The 17,476-nt window shown below is 47.0% G+C and overlaps 1 protein-coding gene across 2 annotated transcripts in view; it reads right to left on the bottom strand.

The window, feature by feature from the left end:
• LOC110555861 (NADPH--cytochrome P450 reductase) overlaps positions 1-17,476 on the bottom strand; it is a 47,166-nt gene that overhangs the window by 15,519 nt on the left and 14,171 nt on the right. For both annotated transcript variants that reach the window (XM_021649334.2, XM_060382208.1), the window contains exon 2: positions 4,020-4,211. In XM_021649334.2, the coding sequence (XP_021505009.2) occupies positions 4,020-4,198 (179 nt within the window). In that variant the 5' untranslated portion in view covers positions 4,199-4,211. The remainder of the gene's footprint in view (positions 1-4,019; positions 4,212-17,476) is intronic.

Below are 17,476 nucleotides of genomic sequence, written 5' to 3'. Positions count from 1 at the left end.
AGGCTCTGGGTGCTGTAGTGAGAGTTTGGGTTTCTTTTAAAACCACTTACATCATGTGACTATGGTTCCGTTTCAATCCTAGGTGGGAATTAAGAGGTTGCTCAACAGCAGATGATTATGATTTGCCTGGTGCACTAGCAGGGGTCATGATTTTTGCCAGCTGCAAAAACTTTAATTCTGGGGACGCTAGAGACGGTAAAAATGGGAGAGCCCCCAGAGGGGCCGGGGAGCACTCCAAAGAAGAAGAAAGTCGATGCTGCTCTCTTCCTGCTGCTCTTGGTTTGTGCTGTTGCAGTCTGATGAGAAGTTTAAAATATCTTGATACGGAGTTTGGACTTTCCCCAAGGAATCCAAGACCCCCTAATCGTCAGGAAGTAGTTCTAAAGAGGTCTACATCTCCTTTCCCTTGAGCCTTCTTTCTCTCCTACTTAGTGTTGGGGGATTGGAAGGAATAAGGGTTGGAGGGGAGGTAGAGGTATGACAACAGGATGCAGCCTGCAGAAGGTTCCCAGCTGGTGTCCTGACCTGCCACACATGGTCAGTGGCAGCAGGGACAGTATTCAGGTTCAGAGACTCAGAGAGCTACATTTAGATCTGTGGCAGAGTCGCCTGGGCAGCCAGGGGCACCTCCTGACTTGTTTTGTACCTCTTTGCACTCAAGAGTGCTTGCTGGCCAGATTGCAGCTGTCTCATCCCTTTGGCTTGTATAAACAGCCATACCCTTGAGGCTAAGGATGTAACTCAGTTTAAAAGTGTTGGCCGGTTATGCACAAAGTCAAAGCCTGGCTTGGTGCTGAGCATCACATAAGTCAGGCGAGGTGGTGTACACCTGTAACACTAGCTGGCCGGTGGAGGATCAGAATCCAATAGAGCAAGTCAGAGGTTACATAAGACTTGCCCTCAAAAGGTAAGTAAGATCAGTGAGATGACTCAGTGTATAAAGTGCCTGCTAAGAAGCTGAATGGCCTGTGTTGGACACCTAGGATCCCCTATGGTGGAAGAGAACTGACTCCTACACACTGCCCTCTGACCTTAACATGTGCAACATGGCACACACATATGTACACACACATACACACACACAGGAAAATACTCATAACCCAAGCTTGATGGTTTCATGCACCATGACCTAAGGCTTTTAGAGACCTTATGAGACCTCATTTCTAGAAATCACCAGAAGCCATGATAAGAATGTATGATTTGGGGGGGAAGGGGACTGAGGGGTGACACATGCCTTTAATGCCAGCACTTGGAAGGCAGAAACAGGTGGATCTCTATGAGTCTGAGGCCACGGAGGCCAGCCTACTCTATAGAGCAGGTTCTAGAACACCCAAACCCTGTCTTGAAAACCCATAAATAAATAATTCTTGAAATGCACAATAGACCAGGTGGCACATGCCTTTTTTCCCCAGAAATGGGGAGGCAGAGAGGATCACTGATTTGAGGCCAGCCTAGGCTGTACCATGAGACTGTTTAAAACAACAAAGAATCCAAAAAAGATGTGTTTAATGTGTTTTAACAAATCCTATAAACTCACTCTGATATTCACAAAATAAAACAAACAAAAACAAAAAACCCAAAACCAAAAACTAACTCTGCTTCCTAGGTGTTGGGATTAAAGGAATGTGCCACCTTTTCTGAATCTTGAACTCTTGATCTTCCTACATCCCTCAAATGCTGGCATTACAGGTGTATGCCATCTAGGCTGGCAACTTTTGATTTTTGGGACAGGATCTTGCTGAAGTTGCCCAGGTTAGCCTTGATCTTGCTCTGTAGCTGAGCCTATCCCCTGAAAAAGGCTGGGTGGTTCTGCATCTCATATCCCTTTTGAGGAACAGCAGAACCTCCATTTTATAAATGGTGGAACAAAGCCAGCTTGTAGGGTGGGACCAGGCTACTGATCCCTTTATCTCCAGGTGTGGACATTTTCACCACAAACAGTGTCCCCACCACAGGAATGTATCTAGGGCCAGCCCACACCAGAGAGGCTGGATTCCAGGTCCTCCCTTAGTTAGGCTCCCTTAGCAACCTAGGTGTGGCTCTACCCTCAGGACAGGGGCCTGGATTCTTAAGCAGAAGGAAACTCTTTCTTTCTCATTCCAGGAATGTGTCTCCTAGTTTCACCCTCAAGATTCCCCAGGCAGCAGGCAGAGGCTCTGTCTGAGCCTCAGGAAGAGCCTAGATCAGGGCTGTAGCATCAAGGCCCTATTTAGACAGAACACAGTAACATTTTATCACCTGCTTCTACAAAGCACCTTTCATTACCCTGGCTTCTCAGCTACCTTCAAACTCGCAAGGAAGAGCTGAGAATGACTTTCACCTCCTGATCCTTCTGCATCCACCTCCCAAGCTCTGTGATGACACATGTGCTCCCGGCCTTTTACTTTACATTTATTTATATACATTGTGTGGGAGAGACAGAAGAGAGAGAATGGTGCTGAGCAGCAGTGCACTAGTGGAAGTCAGAGGACAAACTGCAGGAGCCTGTTCCCTCCTGCCAGGTGGGGCCTAGGAATTGAACTCAGGTTGCCAGGCTTGGTGGCAAGCGCCTTTACCCAAAGAGCCATTTTCCTGACCCTACTTTTTGTTTCTGAGACAAGATCTCTGTAAGCTGTGCTGGTAAGCCTTCTGTTCTCTGCCTCAGTCTCCCGAGTGGATGGTATAGAGCCGGGTTTCGAGGCTGGGCCATCTTACAGGGCCAAAGCCAGTGATGGTGAGAATAAATGGGTGATTAAATAAAGAGGCAGCTCCAGGCCCCACAGTCTTGTTCAGAGAAGATGGTGGGGACAGCTTGGAAGCTGGGACCAGGTAACCGTTCATCTTCTCTTCAATAGGACACATTTTCACCACAAGCCCTGCCCTCCTTCCACCCACAATGCATCCTGACCAGCTGTTCCAACTCACTTGCCCTTCCTACGTCCCCAGTCTCTACTGTGACCAAACCTGTAGGACAGGGTCCAAGTTCCTGTACAGAGGGGAGTCCTGGAATGTGTCCCTTAGTCTAGCTCTGCTAGTTTTTAGCCACCCGGGCCTGTCACTGCCTAGAGAAAAGGGGCAGAAGGTGAACTCCCAGGCAGACAGTGAAGAGTAAAGCATTCCATAAACTACTCTCTACAAATACTGCCATCACTCTCAACCATCTACATTTTATGGGTGGGTGGGGGAGTTTGAGACAGGGTTTCTCTTTGCAGCCCTGGCTGACCTGGAACACAACCAGGATGGCCTCGATCTCAGAGATCTGATCTGCCTGTTTTTGTCTCCCAAGTGCTGGGATTAAAGATGAACACCATCACCACCCCGGCTTTTTTCTTTTTTAGACTCTGATAGCTCAGGCTGGCTGGCATATAGCTTAGGAGGATGACTTTGAACTCCTGATCCTCCTGCCTTCACTTAATTGCTGGGACTGTAGGCCTCAGCTTTCTCTCATGTGATATAATCTTAGTCGTCCTTAGGATGCCTTGTTCAAACTATACCTTAATGCTAACATATGCAGCAGCAAGGAGATCCTGGCTCAGTGCATAAGTTCATGCCATGACCTCATAAAGTGCTCACAGAGCCCAGGAGAGTGGCGCTGTGGGCCACTAAGTAGACCAAATCACAGAGAGAGAATAAGGTCCAGCAACTCACCAGGTTGGTCTATCAAGAGACCATAAACTCAAGAAAGCCAGAAGTCTACGTCAGTCACAGCCACAAATCCTAGAAGGATTTGGGACATAGTGGGGCAAAGATACCAGGAGACACCATCTCAGTAAATCATTGATGAAGAAGGTAAGACCGAATGCGGTTCTATTTTGTTATTGTGTGTGTGTGTCTGTGTGTGTGTGTGGTGTATCTTATTATTAAAGAGGACAAAGCATCGTCTACCCATTGAGTCATACCCCAAATTAAAAGCCTCAAATTCCTAGGAAGCTGCCTTCTTCCAGCCTGTAGCCCCAGCACGGAGAACAGCATGGAAGGAAGAGGTGCCAAGGATGCTCAGCGAAAGGGATAGCCAAGAAACTCTGAGGGGCACCACTCACGTTGGTTGGATCTTGCTGAACTCTGGTACCTCTTCTTTCTTCTTTCTAAAGATGAACCAGTAGGTCAGGACCCCAACGATGAGAGAAAACAGAACCATGTCCGTTGTGCTGAATAGAGACACTTCTTCAGCCACTGCCTCAGACATGGTGGCCCTGGTATCCTCATGAGAGTCCCCCATGTTGGTGACAGAACTGTCAGGAAAGAAACAGATGTTAGTGAGGAGGAATACAGTGGCCATGAAGCTGGCAGAGGTTCTGAGCGCTTTCCTATGAGGGCTGCATGGACTGAGCGAAGGAAGCTAATTCAGCAAGGCTTCAGTCCAGGCAGCTACAGCCTAGGAAAGAACCAACACCACAAATTACCCCAATGGAGTCGGCTCTGCCAAAGTCAGGATGAGCCCCTTAGCCAAGGAGAACAGAAACCATGGGCTCCCAAGGTCCCTGTAGGAGACATGTAGGTCCTTATGCTCACAGTTAAGCACCAGGGACACCAGGAAGGTTAAATATACAAGGCTGTCTCTTTAAACCTGCTTTCCTAATAGCCTGGTGACCTCTGTGTTATGTGTATGGACAGGCCGCACCGGCTCCCCCAGACTCCTATGTTTATCTCACTCAATCTATACCACTATCCTTCCGGAGACGCTTATCATGAGCACTGTTTACCTTGAAGCTGCTTTCCTAGTTAATCTATGGAACCTACCTTTATGGAAGATGTCACTTGTACTTTACAAGAGTTCCAATGTAATCATGTCTTGAGCTTTGTTACACAAACAGGACTGAGTTAACTACCACCAGGAATTGTTTTTTTCCAAAGTGTACTGTGTTTAAATATGCCTAAACTGGCTGAAATTTGAACCAAGCCTGCCTACTGAGTGGTGTTGAGTCGAATCTCCCGCTTGCCTCCCCTGGACTGACACTTTTGTGGCTGTGACCCCCACACAAGCCCACAAAGAAAGACACAAAGACCCCAGTAGAGAGATAGCTATGTTATCCCAAAGGCTGGGTTTTTGAGTTGTCTGAGGGGACCTGCTCCTCAGGCTTTGGGACTGGCCCTGGAAGGCTCCTGGAGATCCTGGCTCATTGGAATGCATCTACCTGAGACCCTGGGCCTCAAGAACAGGAGAAACTAACAATGAGGCTTACCGTGACACACACCTCGCACTTGGAAACCCTGGGCCGGCTTGACATCCACTGCCCTAGTGACACAGTGCAGGCTGCCACATCTGTAAGTCTCATTCCCACAATACCCTGATGTCAAGGCTCTAGGGACATCTACAGTTGGTCAGAGTTGATTCTCAACTGATGCTGGGTCAGGTCCTGAGACTGCCATCATAAATGGAAAACCTCACTGATTTAAAAGTGTATTTAAGAGGCTGGGTGAACTTGCAAGTCTAAGGAACTGAGTTCAACCCCAGAGCCCATATTAAAAAACAACAAAACAAAACAAACTGGATAGGGTTGGTGAGATGGCTTAGCAGGTATAAGCACAATGACCTGAGTAGCATCCCTGGAACCCACAGTGTAAGGAGAGAATGAACTCCTGAAAGTCATCCTCTGACCTTCACATGGGTGCTATAGCACATACACACTCATGCTTCCACACATATACACAATAAAAAATTGTAAAGCCGGCTGTGGCAGTAATCCCAGTGCTGGGTAGATGGAAGGCAAGAGGACTCCTGGGGCTTGCTGACCTGGGGCTGTTTCAAAATCAGGTAACTGGCCTTCCTGAGGAACAAATACTTAAGGTTTTCCTCTGGTGTATACATGCTCATTGCACACGTTGTCCTCTGGTATGTACATGCATGGGTATGTGTATACAAACACACACACAGCACACAACATTTAATCAACCCAACAAATACTATAACATCTTGGCTTCATGAGACATGCTCTAATCACTTCCATGGTCTGTTGGACAAAACCAGCCCCCGCAAAGCCTATGAGATACTAAAATGCTGACTTGAACTTTTCATGTCACTGTAAAGCAGGGACCATCTCTGCTTCATACAGGAAGTCATCCATCATTGCAATGAAACGCAATGATCCACGTGCCCCACAAGGAGAGGCCACTCGGAAATGCAGCCCCTGCCTCTCCTGTACTCTCCTCCATGTTTTGGCTTTCATTCTCACGCTATAATAAGCCACAATCCTAAATTTAGAAAGCTTTCCTTAATTCCTAGTTCTGGGGAGACATCTAACCTGAGTTGGTCTTGAGGATGCTAGGCTGGCCTAGTCAGCATGGAAACCTGGCAGGTAGGTATAGATCTGCTCAGAGTCACAGCTGAACAGCATAATAAGGTCTTGAACCCGAGCAGGCACGCCTTCTGTTTTCTCACAGTCTTGTGACCTGCCAGTTACAACTCAGTTGGAAATGCCTGAGTCATATCTCAGCAATGTAAGCCAATAGAGGTGGCTTCCTATCAGCTTCCGTTTGCTGTCATAGCCTCAAGCATGGAGCCAGCCTCAATCTGGGCTATCTGTCCTTCCATTCTATAGCCCACTCAAGAGTCAGCCTCCTTCTCTGATTTTAGACATGCTTTTCCCACAGCTGCACAATCCTTACTTGTCCTTATGGGGTGGTACTGGGAATAAAACCCAGGCCTTCCCACACTGTGGATAGGTGCTTACCACGGAGCCCTCCAGCCCTCACTGGGAGTTCTAGGCGGGCCCTCTAATACTGAGCAAAGCTCCCAGCCTCAGTAAAGGGTTCTACTGTACTGCTGAGGCATCCCCTGCCCCCAGCCTTTATCCTTTTTGACACCCGACACTCACGGACAAAGTTAATTCTGCTGTCCTCAAGAACACTGTATTAAATATTTCAACTCCACTATGTACTCGGGGCTGGTTGTGTCTGTCCAACATTGTCTCTGAAAAGCCCACGCACCTTCTGTCAAACATTCACAAAATCAGACCAGGAGGTGGTTAGGACCTGCTTTCATGGCGGGTTCTAGAAGAGTCTATCTCACAGAAGTGGGATGAAACAGACGTTCAGAGTCAACTGCAGCCGGTCTGGGTCTGCTTGGGACTGATATGCCAACACAGAAAAGCTGGCACTTGGATCCCTGAGGGGCAGCAGGCAATATTGACTCCTTGCCACACCAGGTAGCCTGGACCCCTGCTTTCCAGAAAAGTAGACAGATCCAAACAGAGCTAAGTCACAGGCTGCCTGCAAAACTCAAAAGAAGTGCCTTCCTTGTGGGCAGTTCCTAAGACAGCAGAGTGTTGAGAAATGGGGTACTTACTGGTGTACCTGCTATCCCCCAAACTGTACTGCAAGGAGCGTCTGATGGTCAGACCACTCCCTACACAGGGGTCCTTTTATTACTTTTTTTTTTTTTTTTCAGTTTTATTTTTTACAATGTAGCTCATGCTGGCTCCAAAGGTGAGAGAGATCCTCCCACCTCAGTCTGAGTGCTAGGGTCACAGACAGGTACCACCACACCTGGAGTGACCGAACACTGATGGCCAACTTGACGGTGTTCAGAATCACCATGGAAACAAACCCCTGTGCATGTCTGTGAGGAAGCTTCTAGATAAGGTTGGCTGAAGTAAGAAGACACCCCAAATATGGGCAGTACTACTCTATGGGCTGGGGTCTGGGCTGAGTGAAAAGAGAAAAGCTGGGTCCCAGCATTCATCTCTCCCCGTTCTTGACTATGGATGAAATGTGACCACCTCCTCAAGCTCACACTATGCTCTCCTGTCATGATGGACTGTACCCTTGAACCTGAACCAAAATAAACCGTCCCTTTCCATTACTTTAGTCGGGTGTTTTGTCACGGCAATGCATAACACACTTAACACAGTTGCCAACCAGGGCTACACAGTGAGACCTCATCTCAGAGAAGAACAATAAAAAGTAGCCACGTACAGAGGCACACCTGTTATCCCAGCAGCTAGCTGCTAAAGGGTCACAGTTCAAGTCTTCCTCAGCTACATAATGAGTTCAAGGCCAGCCTTGGCTATATGAGACCCTGATTCAAAAAGCTCACCTTTTTGTTCAACTGCTTATCTCTGTCCTTCCTTCATTTCCTCAGCTGAGCAGGAGTCTTTAATCTTGACTCTGAACTCGAGAAGTAGCCAGGCTTGGTGGTACAGGCCTGTAGATCTACTGAGCTATTTCAGCAAGTATCCACTAGCAGAAATATCTGTCCAACTTGCTCTGCTGTGTCCTGGAGCGGAGTTGCCACCCCTGTGCCTTACTAGGTTGGTGGAAATAGGAAGCTGGTGAAAGTGGGAAGACTGACAATCAAGCCACAGTGTGTGGTTGACCCTCGGGAGCTATGTGTGTGATTCAGCCAACCTCAGAAAATATTTAGATCCGGGAGCGACGGCTCACACCATCTACCCTAGTAAGGAGTGGCAAGAGTGCAAGGTGTTCATGCTAGCAGACACTAGTGGAGCTTCAAGGTTGGCCTTGAACTCAACAGATCCATCAGCCACTGACTCCCAAGATCTGGGATTAAAAGATGGGTCTTTTGAGTAACAGAAAGCCTCTCTCTTTCTCCAGGAGACTGTTCACAGCATTGGAGTACAGGTCATCCTGCAGTCAGCACTGGTCCAACTTCTGGTCATTATACCAAACTGAGGAGAAACCAACACTTGTGCAAAAACAGCAAAGGGAGGAAAACACTAGCCATTCCATGTTTTCACACTGCACAGGCTGTTGCCTAGTAGCAGTCATTGTCAACTCACAGATGCCTAGACAAGGGACCCGGCCACCTTGCAGCTTCAGGGAGGAAAAGAAAGAGGGTCTGCTTAGGCTCACAAAACTCTGCCTAGGTCTGGAGGCTTTCAGGGGACTGAGACCTTCAAGGAAACACATTATACTGTTGTATAATAAACAGCTCCCCTGCCAGATACTCAGGGAAACTTCCCCACGTCAACCTGCCCGCAAGGCTTACTGCGAGCTGTGTCCATGCTGTCCAGAAGTCTGCATCTGAACCCATGTGTTGTTGGGGTGGTACTGTGTTTTCCCGGGGTGGATGCTTTTTTTAATCCATTCTCACAGCTTTTTTAGTCTGTCAGTTTATGTCTTTTGTCACTTTGGGGATCTTTTTAGCCATGACTTACTCAACTTTTTTTTTCTGGCTCTAACCCCTTTCTTCTCCTTACATACTAAGTCCTATTTTTTTAAGATAAAATTTTATGTAGGGGGCTGGAGAGATGGCTCAGAGGTTCAGAACACTGGCTGCTCTTCCCGAGGTCCTGAGTTCAAGCCCCAACAACCATATGGCGGGTCAAAACCATCTATAATGAGACTTGGTGGCCTCTTCTGACATGCAGTTGTACATGTAGTCAGAACATTATATACATAATAAAATAAATCTTTAAATAAAATTTAAAAAAATTTATGTAGATGAGTATGTAGATGAAATGTGGGTGCATGTGCCTGCCAGGCCAGAAACCAGTGTAGGATTCCCTGGAACTGATGTTACAGGCTGATGTGGATACAAGCACTCTTCACCAATGAGCCCTCTCTCCAGTTCCCTTAAGATTTATTCTTGCTCTCAGAAGCCTGTGAGGCTCCCTCTTCCAACAAAAAATCCAGTTTTCCTCTTGTTCAGACTAGAGAGTCTAAAGCTCTATCTTCAAGCTCATTGATGGTATGTATATTCAGACGCCTCTCCGTGCCCCAGTGATGGGGGTTGGAAAAAGTCCTAGTTAGCTTTGTCATCCTAACCTAGCCTACATTCATCTGGGAGGAAAGCTTTCATTGAGATCAAATTGGCCTGTGGGCATATTTGTGGGACAGTCTTGATTGCTAATTGATACTGGAGAGTCCAGACCACTGTGGGCAGCACCATTCCCTGCACAGTCAGTACTAAGACGGATGATAAAGCTAGTTAAGCATGAGTAAATAATCAAGCCGGGAAGCAGAGTTCTTCCATGGTTTCTGCCTGAGTTCTTGCCCTGACTTCTGTCAATGATGGTCTGTGACCTGAAAGGTGACATGAACCTTATCCTCCCTAAGTGGTTTTAGTTTGGAGTATTTTAACATAGCAACAACAAGGAATATGGAACAGAGCCAAAGGTCTTGTGCATGCTAGGCAATCTTCCTCCCCAGTCCTTTTGACTCTTTGTTTTCTGAATGTTTTGTGTAGCCCTGGCTGGCCTCAGATGCTGGGATCGTTAAGTATGCCCCAACATGCCTGGCTTCCTCTGTCATTTTCATCAGTTCTACAATCTCTGTAGACAAGGCTGGCCTCAAACTCACAAGAGATCCACCTGCTTCTGCCTTTGAGTGCTGGGGAGTGCTGGGATTACAGGCCTGAACCATGTGGACCCAGCATGTTTGGTTCTTTTTTTATATTTTGTTATCTTGCTGTCTGCATTTACCTATTACCTTTTCTCATTCAAGCTCAGCTTTTCCTAGTTCTTGGATATAATTTTTTAAATTGCATCCTGGATTAAACAAACAAACAAATAAACAAACAAAAACCAGGGTCTCAGGTCAGGCACAGTGGTGCAATCTTTAATCCTGGAACTTGGGAGAGACAGAGGAAGAAAGATCTCTGAGTTCAAGGCCAGGGTGGCCTATACAGCAAGCTCCAGGACAGCCAGCCAGGGCTACAGAGAGAAACAGACCCTGTCTCAAAACACCAAACAAAAATAAATAATTAAATAAATACAGACTCTCATGTAGCCCAGGCTGGCTTTTAAATCACTATGTAGCTGATGACAACCTTGAGCTCCCATCCTCCTGCCTCCACATCCCAAGTGCTGGGATGACAGTCATGAGCCACCACGAGTGGACCCTGGCTGTTTCTGAATATTATGCTGTAAGACCCTGGGTTTTATTTGATTCTTCTCTTTCAGCAGGACTCTTCTGTCGCCTGCTGGGGCTTAAGGCTAGCTGGTGCCAACCTGTTGCTCTGGGAGAGAATTTAGTCTTCATACAAGGCGAAAAATTCTCTTGAAGGATTATGGCTCCTCAACAGGCTTCCACTGACATCTTCTGTCATGCTGGTATTGTCAGATAGTAAGATGCTGCAGCCAAAGGCTTCCTGTGGTGTCTCTCTCCTAAGCAGAGTGATTTAATGGCTTCCTCGAAGAAATGAGATTTCTTTGGCTTTTGATGACTCTAAAGCTATTACTAACAATGCTTGGCTGTGCATGGCACCGAGAGCAAGCTCGATGAGACTCTGGAATCAACATGAGACAGCCTTGGAAGGAGTTGAGAGAATACTGGCCTCTTGCAGAGGATTCAGCTAAGTCAGTAAGGCACTTGCTTCTCAAGTGAGAGGACCTGAGTTCATTTCCCAGAGCCCACAGAAAAAGCCCAGCATGGTTGGCCATTGAGATGATTAGGTGCTTGCCACCAGGCCTGACAACTACATTAGAACCCAGGGTTTCACCCGGTGGTAGGAGAAAACTGACTCCTAAAAGTTGTCCTCTGACTTCCACACATGCTATGGGAGTACACACATCCACACACTACAAGTCAACACGGGGGAAAGCCAGATGTGGTGGCACATACTTATATCCCAACAGTGGCAACACTGAAACCAGAGACGGGGGCTCCCCAGAGCTCACTGGTCAGTGAAACTAACCTAGTTGGCAAACTCGAAGAAATGAGCCTTTCAGTACCAAACAAAAATGGTGGAAGGCGCCTGAAGAGCAATGCTCAAGGTTATTTGTGTTTCATATGAACAATGTGAGCAGGTGCTGCTGTTATCCCCAGAGCCGAACAGCTGTCCTGTTCATGAGATCAGCTGTGCCTACTTTTCAACAGTCAAACCTGTGAGCTGTTAAGAAGTTAGTTACCTCACAGAAGGAGGGGCAGGGAGGGTCACTGTACCTAAGTGAGCCACTCTTCCTGGCCATATATATATACACAATTTTGCCCTAACTGCATGAAGCCTCATTATATGGGCTGGGGTGGGGGTGGGGATCTGTCTCTGCAGTAGTAAGGAGCCCACCCTCCCAGGGTCCTTGCTTTGGGGTCACCCACACTCTGTCAGTAGCTCCACTCCCATTCTGTCAGCTAACTCCAATGACCTCACTGGTTCCCAGGGTAAACTCTGTTGGAACTGTTCCTTGGATCATCACTGGAATGTTGGAGGAGGGGTTCTCCCCAGGGAGGGACTTTCAGTAACACTTGTACTTCATACACACAAGCACACACACCCATTGTATGCATGTGCTTCCTGTTGCTGTGATAAACACCGTAACCAAAAGCAACTGCGGGAGGCAAGGGTCCATTTGGTCTACACGTCCTCATCACAGTCCATCCCTGAAGGAAGTCAGGCAGGACCTCAAACAGGAACAGGAGCAGGAACCATGGAGGAGCACTGCATACTTGCTTGCTCAGCCTGAGTTTTGGTTGTTTTTATTTTAAACTTGATTTTTTTTTTTTTTTTCTGACACAGGGTTTTTCTATGTAGCTCTGGCTGTCCTGGAACTTGCTCTGTAGATCAGGCTGGCCTTGAACTCAGAGATCCACCTGCCTATGCCTCCCCAGTGCTGGGAAGGCATGTGTCACCACCACCACCTAGTAACTCAACCTGATTTTTTTTCAGTTTATTTACTTTATATCCCAAGGGTGCCCCCTCCCTTCTCTCCTCCCTGCCCCTCCCTTTTCCCCCAGAAGAGGGGAATCCCGTGTCGTCGATCCCACATCAACCCTCCCCAGCATATCAAGTCATATCAGGATTGAGCATATCCTCATTTCCTGAGGCCAGGCAGTGCTGCCAGGGGGAGTGATCCAAAAGTGAGCAACAGAGCCCATGTTAGAAACAGCTCCCCCACCATTCGCCAGGCGCCTCATATGAAGACAAAGCTGCCCACTGGCCACATATGTGCAGGGGGCCTAGGTCCAGACCACGCATGTTCCATAGTTGATGTTTTAGTCCCTGTAAGTCCCCATGGGACTGGGTTAGTTGTCTCTGTTGGTCTTCTTGTGAGGTTGCTGTTCAGCCTGATTTCTTATACCACCCATGACCACCTACCTAGGGGTGGTACTGACAACAGTGGGCTGGGCACTAGACCCTCCCACATTGATCATTAATCAAGAAGATGCTCCACAGATTTGCCTACAGGCAATCTGACAGAAGTAATTCCTCAACTGAAGGGCCTTCCCTCTTCCCAGGTGACTGGTTTGTGTCTAACTGACAAAACACTGACCAGCACAGCTACCTACTAGCTTAACACAAGCTGAAGTGGGCTCTGCTAAGAGTTCTTATACCATAGTTTAAAAAGCCAATCATGGAGCAGGGAAGGCCTTAAACCAATGGTTTTCAACCTGTGGATCGAGACCCATTTGGGGGTGAATGATCCTATCACAAGGGTCGCATACCAGATATTTATATTATAATTTATTATGTACACAATTTTCTGCCTGCATGTACACCTGAACGCCAGAAGAGGGCACCAGATTTCATTATAGATGGTTGTGAGCCACCATGTGGTTGCTGGGAATTGAACTCAGGACCCCTTAACCTCTGAGCCATCTCTCCAGTCCCATATATTACAATTTATAACTAGCAAAATTACAGTCATGAAGTAGCAATGAAAATAATTTTGTGGTTGGGGAGTCACCACAACATAAGGAACTGTATTAAAAAGTCAACATTAGGAAGGTTGAGCAGGCTGGACAAATTTTCAAAGGCTGTGATTATCTTTCTTTCTTCAGGCAAGCAATGCACTGATAGTATTTAAAGTATGATGTCACAATCATAAATGTCACCATTGCATGTTATGGGCTCTCAATGCTTCACCTCTCTGTGTTCTACAGATTTTCAGAACCAGGAGCTGAATATCCAGCCTGTCTCTCTTTGCAGCACTTAAGGGAATGGCAAGGATAAAGTTTCACTTTTTTTTTTTTCTTTTTTTAAAGATAGGCCTTGTAGCCCAGGCTAGCTTTGAACTTCTGATCTCCCTGCCTCTGCCTTTTGGGTGCTGGGATCCTAGGCTTGAGATGCCTGGTTTATGTGGTGGTGGGGATAGAGCCCAGAGCTGCCTGTGTGCTTGGAAAGTGCTCTACCAACTGCACTGTGTGCCCAGCACTGGTGCGACTACTCTGTCTGTACCTAGATGGAGATTTCTCTAAACAAAGAATAACACTGAATGTCCTTGGAAGGTAGTTTTTGCTGTGAACTTGATTTTTTGTTTCCTTCCTTCTTTTTTATTTTTCAGACAGGGTTTCTCTATGTAGCCCTGGCTGTCTTGGAACTCACTCTGTAGACCAGGCTCACCTCAGAATTACAGAGATCTGCCTGCTTCTGCCTCCCAAGTGCTGAGATCAAAAGCATGCAACCAGGACACCTTGATTTTTCAACAAGACTAATCTAAAATTACCTGTGAAGATTATACTACAATAATGAAACAAATATGGTATAAATTATAAGCAGAACCTAACTGTATACAGTTTCTGGATGGTCAAGAGTAAACCATGAAATGAGATCTCAATTCTATTTTTAAAAAAATTATATATATATATATATATATATTTTTTTTTTTTCCCCTGAGCTCAAACCATATTTCCAGCAAAGTTCCTCAGATACTAGCACAAAGAAAATTTCTTGTTTTTGCTAGGATGGCAACCCAGGGCCTGTGCATGGAAGACAAGCACTGTATCAGCCACCCATCCAGTCGCTCATTGGGAGATTCTAGGTAAATATGTTCAGGAAGGTCCCACATTTAAAAATCCACTTGACTATAGACAACTGGTGACTTCCACACAATGTCTCACTGGAAGTGACCAATCACCTAACATACATGATAGGCAAATACCAAGACAGGTCGGGCATGCTGGCACACACCAAACACAGGCAGATTTGAGTTTGAGGCCAACCTAAACTACATAGCAAGTTCTGGGCTAGCCAGGGCTATCTGAGGTTTTGGTTTTTTGTTTGTTTGTTTGTTTGCTTTCTGACAGAACTGGAAGCACAAACTCGTTGGGCTGGCTGAACATGGTCAGAGTTCAGTAAGGAGCAAAAGGCAGTATTTGTGGGAGGGGTGGACAGGAGGTGAATTACAACTTGAGCACTGACAATGGCCCAAGGCCAAACCAAGAGACCTAAATGTAAATCCAAAGTTAGAGTCCGAGGAAACAGGAGACTGGGTGAGCAGTGGCCTGATTCGAAGCCTTCTCCAGGAAGGTCAATGTTCACAGTTCCTGTGCCAACCAGCCTGGCCTTCACTTCAGCATCCTAGAGAAGCTTTCCCAGCCAAGTGTGCAACACCCCTGGGTGATGGCCTTTCCCCTGCATAACAGGGCTTAATTTGGAAACACGTGACTGACGCGTGGCTGAGGCAGTGCTGTGAAAGAGGAAGCTGGCCACCAGAGGCTCCAGTGAAAGCATGACTTAGCATGAAGCATTCTTCCTGCACAGATACAGTTAAGCAAGTTCAGGGAATGATTTGGCCTTGGGCTAGGGCTGGTGGTGTGGCTGAGTAGAACACTTGCCCAGCACACATGAAGCCCTTGGTTCCATGTCCAGCACTGCATAAGCCCAGCATGGGATGCACACCTGAAATACCAGAACTTGGGAGGTGGGGAGGTAGGAGAATATCTGGGAGTTGGAGGCCAGCCTGGTCTACATGGTGAATCCCAGGCCAGCAGGACTACAAAGAGACACACTGTCTTAAAACAAACAAACAAAACAGACATTCATCTCTAACCTCTCCTATATGCACGTGTCAAACAAGAGCAAGCTAGACATAATGGTGCTTGCCTGCAATCCACTAGGGGCTGTGAGTTCTGGTCACCTTGGCTCAGAAAACAAACACAAAGAGCTACAGAAAGACAAGGTGGGCAATGAGCACAGAAGCCCCTGGCAGATCCTAAGCTCAAGAAAGGCGGAAGTAAAAGAAAGACAGTAACTTCTTTAGTTAAAACATGGATCCCACACTGGGGGGAGGGCGGGTAGAGAGATGGCTCAGAGATTAAGGGGACAGTAAGTACCGCTCTTGCAGAGGACACAGGTTTGTTTCCCAGCACAGACTACTACCTGTAACTCCAGCTCCAAGAATCATGACCTCTTTTAGCCTACACACACACACTTAAAACAAAACAACAACAACAAAAAACCCAAAAAACCCCACCAGTTTCCAGAACAGCCTGTGCTCAGAACCAGGAATCTGGCTCTAACAAACTAGAGGAGTAAATAAACAGCATGTCCCCCCCCCCCCCCCGCCAGATCTCCAGGGACAAAAGACGTGCTCCTTCTGGCAAAGAGGACGGGATCCCAGGCTGCAGGCCTTCCTGCCGCAGCACCCACCCATTCTGCCAAGTGGCATTCCAGCCTCCAGCTGTCGACCAGCTGAGCCAAGACTCCCTCCCTCTGGGCAGAACTCAGTGTATAAGGCACTCACAAAGTCTGATGAGCTTAGAATCTCGGGGATCCACATGGTGGAAGGAAAAAGCCCATTCCCACAAGCTGTTCTCAGACTTTACATAAAACATTTTCATTTAAAAAAAAAAAAAGTTGCCAAGTGGTAGTGGCACATGCCTTTAATCCAGCACTTGGTAGACAGAGGCAGGTGAATCTCTTGAGTTCAAGGCCAGCCTGGTCTGCAGAGTGAGTTTTAAACAGAGAATTCCCTGTCTCAAAAACAAACAAAAACCATTATAGGTTCAAGGATAAAAAGTCCAGCCAGAATCTCACCCTATGGGGGGTGATTTTCTCTTTAGAATTTATCTCCCTTACCTTATATAAGCAGCACATAATATATAAACATGCAGACACATATCCTGACCAAAGCCTGATATAACTAGTCATACTGTGACTTGTTTTGTTGTTGTTGTTGTTTTGTGTTTCGGATTGAGACAGGGTCTCTCTTTGTAGCCCTGGCTATCCTGAAACTTGGTGGACAAACCAGGCTGGCCTTGAACTCAGAAATTCGACTGCCTCTGTCTCCCAAGCACTGGGGACTAAGGGCTTGCACCACCATGCCTAGCTACATAGTATGTGAGATCTCAGAAACACTTTGGCTGGTGAGATGGCTCAATGGGTGAGGGCACTAATGACCACCAGGCCTGATGGTCTAAGTTTCATCCCTGGGCCACACAGGGGAGAAGGAGAGAACAGATTTCTGGTTTTGCTCATTTTCAGGCTGTGGCACAGGCACACCTGTACTCATTTATACACACAGAGATAAAAGAAAGAAAGAAAGAGAGAAGAAAAGAAAGAAAACTAGAAAGGTAGGTAGGTAAAGAAATAAACACTTGGCGTGTGCCGATAAACAGGCAAGTGTTCTTACTGCTGAGCCATGACCCCAGCCCTCAGAGAAGGATTCTGGGCAAGTGATCTCTGCCTGAGCCACACCTGCCTCTCCAGTGCTGGGCCTTGTGGGCCATCTTCCCAGCTCTAAGGCTATTTTCTCATGGGGGTAGGGTAGGAATGCCAGTCCCTTGGATTCACTAACTCTGCTTGGAAGAAGTCTCCCTACTTGGCCTGGTAGCCTGTTCACTGTGGCATTCAGACCTCAATCTAAACAAATGCAGCAAA

This window comes from Meriones unguiculatus, chromosome 4 (genome assembly GCF_030254825.1).
Source record: "Meriones unguiculatus strain TT.TT164.6M chromosome 4, Bangor_MerUng_6.1, whole genome shotgun sequence".
NCBI lineage: Eukaryota > Metazoa > Chordata > Mammalia > Rodentia > Muridae > Meriones > Meriones unguiculatus.
Note: the sequence above shows the minus strand (reverse complement) of the source record. Positions and strands in the feature narration are given on the sequence as shown.